We start from the raw sequence: 9,796 nt of genomic DNA on the forward strand, positions 1-9,796 counted from the left end.
TAATGATGGTGTTGGAGTTGTGCCTGGTCACGCAGTCGTGGGTAAACAGGGAGTATAGGAGGGGACTGAGCACGCATCCCTGAGGGGCTCCGGTGTTGAGGATCAGCGTGGAGGATGTGTTGCTACCTACCCTCACCACCTGGGGGCGGCCTTTCAGGAATACCAGGATCCAGTTGCAGATGGAGGTGTTTAGTCCAAGGATCCTTAGCTTAGTGATGAGCTTTGAGGGTACTATGGTGTTGAACGCTAAGCTGTAGTCAATGAGTAGCATTCTCACGTAGATGTTCCTTCTGTCCAGGTGGGAAAGGGCAGTGTGGAGTGCAATAGAGATTGCATCATCTGTGGATCTGTTTGGGCTATATGCAAATTAGAGTGGGTCTAGGGTTTCTGGGATAATGGTGTTATGTGAGCTATTACAATCCTTTCAAAGCACTTCATGGCAACGGACGTGAGTGCTACGGGTCTGTAGTCTTTTAGGCAGGTTGCCTTAGTGTTCTTGGGCACAGAGACTATGGTGGTCTGCTTGAAACATGTTGGTATTACAGACTCAATCAGGGACATGTTGAAAATGTCAGTGAAAACACCTTCCAGTTGGTCAGCACATGCCCGGAGCACATGGCCTGGTAATCCGTCTGGCCCACGTCGGCTACGGAGAGCGTGATCACACAGTCATCCGGAACAGCTGATGCTCTCATGCATGCCTCAGTGTTGCTTGCCTCGAAGTGAGCATAGAAGTGATTTAGCTCGTCTGGTAGGCTCATGTAACTGGGCAGCTCGCGGCTGTGCTTCCCTTTGTAGTCTGTAATAGTTTGCAAGCCCTGCCACATAAGACGAGCTTCAGAGCAGGTGTTGTACAATTCAATCTTAGCCCTGTATAGGCGCTTTGCCTGTTTGATGGCTCGTCGGAGGGCATAGAAGGATTTCTTATAAGCTTCGGGATTAGAGTCCCACACCTTGAAAGCGGCAGCTCTACCGTTTAGCTCAGTGCGAATGTTGCCTGTAATCCATGGCTTCTGGTTGGGATATGTACGTATAGTCACTGTGAAGTGGGGTGGAGCTCTCTGCTAATTTCCAGGGCACTACACTAGATGTCAGTATTTAGTTAAATATAACTGGATTTTAAACTGTATAACGGATCAATGTACCATCATACCAGGTAATTTAACGCTTAAAAACTATGAGAAATTGATGAATAAGATGTTTGACTACTGAAGTGCCATTTCTTACCGATCTCTACAAATCCTTTGAATTGACGTCAACACAGACTGGAGGAGTTACTGACTAGCTATTGTGACTAGCTTAGCTAATGAACTAGCTACGTCAGTCACAGCGCACATGACCAGAATGATACATCAATGAACCACCAATGCCACACCCCATTTCTGTTCGGGAAATTGAGAAAAAGGCAGAGTTGGACCATTTGTCATGCCCAAAGTCAACCTTGAATGTGTCTAAATGCTAGGTTTATGAAACTGAACTGGAGTTGACAGAGGACAGTAAGCAGATATCTTCCAATTTATGGCGCTGGTCAATTCAGCACCATGGACAGCAACAACAAAAAAATCTTATTATTGACATACACATATTTAGCAGATTTTATTGCAGGTGAGCGAAATTCTTGTGTTCCTTGCTCCAACAGTGCAATAATATCAACTATACAGAATTGTAAACCAGTCAACTTCAGCAGCAGAAAATTCTATAGTACCAATAAAAAGTTTGGACACAAATACTAATTCTAGTGTTTTTCTGTATTTTTACTATTTACTACATTGTAGAATAATAGTGAAGACATCAAAACTATGAAATAACATATATGGAAATATATTTGATATGTCATATTCTTCAAAGTAGCCACCCTTTGCCTTGATGACAGCTTTTCACACTCTTGGCATTCTTTCAACCAGCTTCATGAGGTAGTCACCCTTTTTGCATTTCAATTAACAGGTGTGCCTTGTTGTAAGTTAATTTGTGGAATTTCTTTCCTTCTTATTGCGTTTGAGCCAACGTGTTGATTTGTTTAACACTTTTTTGTTTACTTCATGATTCCATATGTGTTATTTCATAGTGTTGATGTCTTCACTATTATTATAAAATGTAGAAAATAAATAAATAAATCAAATCAAATGTATTTATATAGCCCTTCTTACATCAGCTGATATATCAAAGTGCTGTATAGAAACCCAGCCTAAAACCCCAAACAGCAAGCAATGCAGGTGTAGAAGCACGGTGGCTAGGAAAAACTCCCTAGAAAGGCCAAAACCTAGGAAGAAACCTAGAGAGGAACCAGGCTATGAGGGGTGGCCAGTCCTCTTCTAGCTGTGCCGGGTGGAGATTATAACAGAACATGGCCAAGATGTTCAAATGTTCATAAATGACCAGCATGGTCAAATAATAGTATTCACAGTGAACAGGTCAGGGTTCCATAGCCGTAGGCAGAACAGTTGAAACTGGAGCAGCAGCATGGCCAGGTGGACTGGGGACAGCAAGGAGTCATCATGCCAGGTAGTCCTGAGGCATGATCCTAGGGCTCAGGTCCTCCAAGAGAGAGAGAAAGATAGAGAAAGAAAGAGAGAATTAGAGAGAGCATACTTAAATTCACACAGGACACCGGATAAGACAGGAGAAATACTCCAGATATAACAGACTGACCCTAGCCCCCCGACACATAAACTACTGCAGCATAAATACTGGAGGCTGAGACAGGAGGGGTCAGGAGACACTGTGGCCCCATCCGATGATACCCCCGGACAGGGCCAAACAGGCAGGATATAACCCCACCCACTTTGCCAAAGCACAGCCCCCACACCACTAGAGGGATAACTTCAACCACCAACTTACCATCCTGAGACAAGGCCGAGTATAGCCCACAAACCCTGGAATGAGTATGTGTGTCCAAACTGTTGACTGGTACTGTACATTGGACTAGTTTTTACATTCAGTCTGTAAAGAGCAAGATGGTGACTCCACCCCAACAAACCAACTCCTAAAACAAGAGCCCGGAATTGTCTGTGTGTACAGTATACAGTGCCTTCAAAAAGTATTCACACCCTTTGACTTTTTCTAGATTTTGTTGTGTTACAGCTTGAATTTAAAATTGATTAAATTGGAAAAAAGAGTCACTGTTGTACACAAAATACTCCATAATGTCAAAGTGAAATTGTGTTTTTCAAAATGTTTAAAAAATATTTTTTCTTGAGTCAACTAGTATTCAACCCTTTTGTTATGGCAAGCCTAAAAAGGTTCAGGAGTAAACATTTGCTGAACAAGCCACATGAAAAGTTGTGTTGACTCACTCTGTGTGCAATAATAGTATTTAAAAAATGATTTTTGTATGACTACCTCATCTCTGTACTCCACACATACAATTATCTGTAAGGTCACACAGTCCAGCAGTGAATTTCAAACACAGATTCAACCACGAAGACCAGGGAGGTTTTCCAATGCCTGGCAAAGAAGGGTACATATTGGTAGATGGGTAAAAAAAAAAAAGCAGACATTGAATATCTCTTTGAGTATGGTGAAGTTAATGACACTTTGGATGGTGTATCAATACACCCACCCACTACAAATATACAGGTGGAGCTGGACTACAATTCAAGTGTGCAATCTAGTGCAGGCTTCAACCCTTACTTTCAAGCTCATGGCAGAGAGCCTTGTCTGCCAGTGGATGTCCTGTTTAACTGTAACTCCTCTCTTACACCAACAGCCCCTGCCACACCCGCTGCTTATGCAAAAGACCTGACCACACGATTCACATAGGCCCCCAAGGAGGCGGACCAGCAGTCTACAATGGCTAAACTGCAAAAGAAACATCATTATGATTGAAAGGTGGTGTTCTGCCCATACAAGGAAGGGGACCTGGTTTTCCATGTGCTAGTCCATTTCCTGGCTCCTGCTGCTGGGGATCAGACAATACTGGGGCCTTGGGATCAGACAATACTGGGGCCTGGGGATCAGACAATACTGGGGCCTGGGGATCAGACAATACTGGGGCCTGGGGATCAGACTATACTGGGGCCTGGGGATCAGACAATACTGGGGCCTGGGGATCAGACAATACTGGGGCCTGGGGATCAGACAATACTGGGGCCTGGGGATCAGACAATACTGGGGCCTGGGGATCAGACAATACTGGGGCCTGGGGATCAGACAATACACCCACCCAGGGTAACCCTAACCCCGCACACAATACTGAACCAAACGGGCCACCTATTCTGCTCATTTTCCTCCTTCAGTGCAGCTATCCTGGCTCTTTCTTCCTCATGTAGAAACTGATGAAACTTCTTAAACCCCATCTTAATCAGCCTCTCTGTGTGCTGGGCCTGGCTCTGTAGACAGCAGAGAGGAATGTCAAAGATATCATCAATATCTATAATTCCACAGGGTAGTGATAAATCTTCACAGTATCATTGTATCTCAGCTTCACTCTGTATTCTTACCTTGATGTGGTTGGCTGTTTGATCACATGTCAGTTTAACTTCTCTAAAGACCTTCAGTTTCTCCTGTAAGGGCTCCAGTGCAGTTTTGAGTTCCTCCTGGAATGAAACAACATTATAAAGAGGTGCTGTGTGTAAGAGGAGTGGATTGGCACACAGATCTTTATTTACGTGACTATATGTACATGCTGTAAGTCAAGTAGTGTTAAATACATCTCCTACCTTATGATCCAGTACAGCTTCATCTATTGGACAGCAGTCATGGGTTTTATGCTTTTTTGAAGTTTGACACACAAAACAGATGGGCTGTTTATCCTCCAGACAGAAGAGCTTGAATTTCTCACAGTGCAGACTGCAGAGCACCTCAGCCCCTGCTGAAGCTCTCTGGCTTCTATCCTGTAAGTAGGACTCACACAGGTTCTTTAAAACCAGGTTACAGGGGGGAATTCCATTGATTTCTTTCTGCAGACTGGACATTCCCAAGATGTCTTCTGTTTCCAGTATTCCACCAGACAGGCTTTACAGAAGATGTGGCTACACAACAGGACCACTGGATCCTTGAAGATGTTACGACACACAGGACAGGAGAAATCAACCTCGGAGAGGGAAGTTTTAGAGGCCTTTTCTTATCTCTGTTATGGCTTTGGAACAGAAGGTTTACTTTCACTTTACTTTCAAGTCTTTTGACGAAGGTTTACTTTAAAATGTCTAAATCTATATTTGGATGCCGGTGTTCCTTAGCCTTCAATTGTTGTTTTGATTCTTGGCTGTTTACAAAGTTTATTGGTCCTTCTATAAGACAGTTCACTGAATATTTAATTGCTGAATGTTACAGCGCTGTTCTGTTGTGAGCTTTTCTCCTTCCTGTTAAACAAGAGTAGGGTGGAGCTCTCTGCTGAGTTGTCATTTATATCAGTTTCAGTCTGTGCAGGACACTTCCACTAGATGTCAGTCTTTACTTAAATACAACTGGATTTTATTGCTTCAAAATGCCAGGTGTATGAAATGTACCAAATAAACTGATCTAAGGTTTCTCCTCATCTGACTTGACTGTTAGCTGAATTCTGAATATCTATGTCTCTGGTCAATTCAGCACCATTGACAGCAACTGTATGGAAGTGCAAAGCAGTCAACTTCAGCAGCTGAAACTCCTACATTGGATTCACTTTTACATTCAGTCTGCCAAGAGCAAGATGGTGACTCCACCCCAACAAACCAACTCCCCAAACAAGGGACAGGTATTCTGCTACAGAACATGTGAAAGTAAGTCAGAGACATTCACGAGTATAAACTTTCCTCTGTAACACTATCATCCAGCTTTCCCCCCCTCCATCACCAATCCCTCCGTCAGCCAGGCAAGAGGATAGGAGCAGTGTTTGGTGGTGTTAATCTGTCTCTCCTCAGAACTCCAGAGTGAGGATCCTCAGAGTGCTCAAAGCTGGGATTCGGACTTTGTGGCCGCAGCCTGCGAGGAGACAGATAGGCCTGCCTGTTTTATATGTAAAGCTGCCAGCCATAAAGCACAGGCCCGCCGGGTATTTCACACAATTCTTTTGTCCCAGCCAAACTGTGGTGGGGTCCCAGCGTCTAAGAGGCTTTGCATTCTGGGAGCAAAGGAGAGGGAACGGACGCTGAGGATTGTGGGTAAATTTGGACGGGCATCAGGCAGGCGTTTGGCAGTCTTGCCTTTCTCCCACAGCGTTCGCTCTGACATTGCTCATCCATATATTTATATATTCTTAATTCCATTCCTTTACTTAGATTTGTGTGTATCAATCAAATCAAAATCAAATCAGATTTTATTGGTCACATACACATGATTAGCAGATGTTAATGTGAGGGTAGCGAAATGCTTGTGCTTCTAGTTCCAACAATGAAGTAATATCTAACAAGTAATCTAACAATTTCACAACAACACCTTATACACACAAATGTAAAGGGATGAATAAGAATATGTACATATAAATATATGGATGAGCGATGGCCGAGCGGCATAGGCAAGATGCAGTAGATGGTACAGAACAGTATACACATATGAGATGAGTAATGCAGGATATGTAAACATTATTAAAGTGGCGTTATTTTAAAGTGACTAGTGATACCTTTATTAAGTCAATTTATTAAAGTGGCCAGAAATTTGAGTCTGTATGTTGGTTGCAGCCTCTCTATGTTAGTGATGGCTGTTTAACAGTCTGATGGCCTTGAGATAGAAGCTGTTTTTCAGTCTCTCTGTCCCAGCTTTGATGCACCTGTACTGACCTCGCCTTCTGGATGATAGTGGGGTGAACAGGCAGTGGCTCGGGTGGTTGTTGTCCTTGATGATCTTTTTGGCCTTCTTATGACATCGGGTGCTGTAGGTGTCATGGAGGGCAGGTTGTTTGCCCCCGGTGATGCGTTGTGCAGACCTCACTACCCTCTGGAGAGCCTTGCGTTTGAGGGCGGTGCAGATGCCGTACCAGGCGGTGATACAGCCCGACAGGATGCTCTCGATTAAGAATCTGTAAAAGCTTGTGAGGTATTATTGTTAGGTTTTGTTGTGAAATGTTTTGAAATTACTTACAGTTGAAGTTTGAAGTTTACATACACTTAGGTTGGAGTCATTAAAACTAGTTTTTCAACCACTCCACAAATTTATTGTTAACAAACTATAGTTTTGGCAAGTTGGTTAGGATATCTACTTTGTGCATGACACAAGTAATTTTTCCAACAATTGTTTATAGACATATTCTTTAACTTATAATTCACTGTATCACAATTGAAACAGCTTGGAAAATTCCAGAAAATGATGTCATGGCTTTAGAAGCTTCTGATAGGCTAATTGACATAATTTGAGTCAATTGGAGGTGTACCTGTGGATGTATTTCAAGGCCTACCTTCAAACTCAGTGCCTCTCTGCTTGACATCATGGGAAAATCAAAAGAAATCAGCCAACACCTTAGAAAAGAAATTGTAGACCTCCACAAGTCTGGTTCATCATTGGGAGCAATTTCCAAATGCCTGAAGGTACCACATTCATATGTACAAACAATAGTACGCAAGTATAAACACCATGGGACCACGCAGCCGTCATAACGCTCAGGAAGGAGACGCTTTCTGTCTCCTAGAGATGAACTTTCTTTGTTGCGAAAAGTGCAAATCAATCCCAGAACAACAGCAAAGGACCATGTGAAGATGCTGGAGGAAACAGGCACAAAAGTATCTATGTCCACAGTAAAACGAGTCCTATATCGACATAACCTGAAATGCCACTCAGCAAGGAAGAAGACACTGCTCCAAATCCGCCATAAAAAAGCCAGACTACGGTTGGCAACTGCACATGGGGACAAAGATTGTACTTTTTGGAGAAATGTCCTCTGGTCTGATGAAAAAAAATAGAACTGTGTGGCCATTATGACCATCATTATGTTTGGAGGAAAAAGGGGGACGCTTGCAAGCCGAAGAATACCATCCCAACCATGACGCACGGGGGTGGCAGCATCATGTTGTGGTGGTGCTTTGCTGCAGGAGGGACTGGTGCATTTCACAAAATAGATGGCATCATGAGGATGGAACATTATGTGGATATATTGAAGCAACATCTCAAGACATCAGTCAGGGAGTTAAAGCTTGGTCACAAATGGGTCTTCCAAATGAACAATAACCCCAAGCATACTTCCAAAGTTGTGGCAAAATAGCTTAAGGACAACAAAGTCAAGGTATTGGAGTGGCCATCACAAAGCCCTGACCTCAATCCTATAGAACATTTGTGGGCAGAACTGAAAAAGCGTGTGCGAGCAAGGAGGCCTACAAACCTGACTCAGTTACACCAGCTCTGTCAGGAGGAATGGGCCAAAATTCACCCAACTTATTGTGGGAAGCTTGTGGAAGGCTACCCAAAATGTTTGACCCAAGTTAAACAATTTAAAGGCAATGCTACCAAATACTAATTGAGTGTATGCAAACTTCTGACCCACTGGGAATGTGATGAAAGAAATAAAAGCTGACATTTTTTAAATTTTTTTATTTCACCTTTATTTAACCAGGTAGGCAAGTTGAGAACAAGTTCTCATTTACAATTGCGACCTGGCCAAGATAAAGCAAAGCAGTTCGACAACATACAAAAACACAGAGTTACACATGGAGTAAAACAACATACAATCAATGATGCAGTAGAAAAAAATAAGACTATATACAATGTGAGCAAATGATGTGAGATAAGGGAGGTAAAGGCAAAAAATGCCATGGTGGCAAAGTAAATAAAGTATAGCAAGAAAAAAACACTGGAATGGTAGATTTGTACTTTGAAGAAAGTTCAAAGTTAAAATATAAATAATATGGTGCAAAGGAGCAAAATAAATTAAATAAATAAATACAGTAGGGGAAGAGGTAGTAGTTTGGGCTAAATTATAGATGGGCTATGTACAGGTGCAGTGATCTGTGAGCTGCTCTGACAGCTGGTGCTTAAAGCTAGTGAGGGAGATAAGTGTTTCCAGTTTCAGAGATTTTTGTAGTTCGTTCCAGTCATTGGCAGCAGAGAACTGGAAGGAGAGACGACCAAAGGAGGAGTTGGCTTTAGGGGTGACCAGAGAGATATACCTGCTGGAGCGCGTGCTACAGGTGGGTGCTGCTATAGTGATCAGTGAGCGGAGATAAGGGGGGACTTTACCCAGCAGGGTCTTGTAGATGACCTGGAGCCAATGTATTTGGCGACGATTATGAAGCGAAGGCCAGCCAACGAGAGCGTACAGGTCGCAGTGGTGGGTAGTAAATGGGGCTTTGGTGACAAAACGGATGGCACTGTGATAGACTGCATCCAGCTTGTTGAGTAGGGTATTGGAGGCTATTTTGTCAATGACATCGCCGAAGTCGAGGATTGGTAGGATGGTCAGTTTTACGAGGGTATGTTTGGCAGCATGAGTGAAGGATGTCATGTCACATGTCACATTCTTAAATTAAAGTGGTGATTCTAACTAACCTAAGACAGGGAATTTTTACTTGGATTAAAAGTCAGGAATTGTGAAAAACTGAGTTTAAATGTATTTGGCTAAGGTGTATGTAAACTTCCGAATTCAACTGTATATTGCTGCACTGTTGGAACTAGAAGCAAAGGCATTTCACTACACCCACAATAACATCTGCTAAACACGTGTATGTGACCAACAAAATTAAATTACATTTTATTTGATTTAACCTTCTTGGCCTCGGCGTCCCGCTAGCGGGACAACTTCCGGTGAAACTAGAGGGCGCGCAATTCAAATAAATAATCATAAAATTATGGATATTAAACATTTAGGTACATATAAGTATCTTATATCGGTTGAAATCTTAAATTCTTGTTTATCTAACTGCACTGTCCGATTTACAGTCGCTATTACAGCGAA

The 9,796-nt window shown here is 42.7% G+C and overlaps 1 protein-coding gene across 1 annotated transcript; it reads right to left on the reverse strand.

Moving 5' to 3' along the window:
- Window positions 1–3,504: 3,504 nt before the first annotated feature.
- LOC115168540 (E3 ubiquitin-protein ligase TRIM39) lies at window positions 3,505–5,370 on the reverse strand. The gene is made up of 3 exons (XM_029723921.1): window positions 4,659–5,370; window positions 4,440–4,535; window positions 3,505–4,328 (listed from the first exon to the last, which is right to left on the reverse strand). Exons 1-3 carry the CDS (start codon window positions 4,911–4,913, stop codon window positions 4,146–4,148), a joined length of 534 nt encoding a protein of 177 aa, XP_029579781.1. The 5' UTR covers window positions 4,914–5,370; the 3' UTR covers window positions 3,505–4,145.
- Window positions 5,371–9,796: the final 4,426 nt, after the last annotated feature.

This window comes from Salmo trutta, chromosome 30 (genome assembly GCF_901001165.1).
Source record: "Salmo trutta chromosome 30, fSalTru1.1, whole genome shotgun sequence".
NCBI lineage: Eukaryota > Metazoa > Chordata > Actinopteri > Salmoniformes > Salmonidae > Salmo > Salmo trutta.

Excerpts from the sequence above, each read along its gene's own strand:
- LOC115168540 (XM_029723921.1), bottom strand. The coding sequence starts at position 4,913 with ATGTCCAGTCTGCAGAAAGAAATCAATGGAATTCCCCCCTGTAACCTG. Across the intron at positions 4,536-4,658 it reads AAGCTGTACTGGATCATAAG|GAGGAACTCAAAACTGCACT; the intron begins GTAGGAGATGTA and ends GTTTCATTCCAG. Across the intron at positions 4,329-4,439 it reads AAACAGCCAACCACATCAAG|AGCCAGGCCCAGCACACAGA; the intron begins GTAAGAATACAG and ends TGCTGTCTACAG.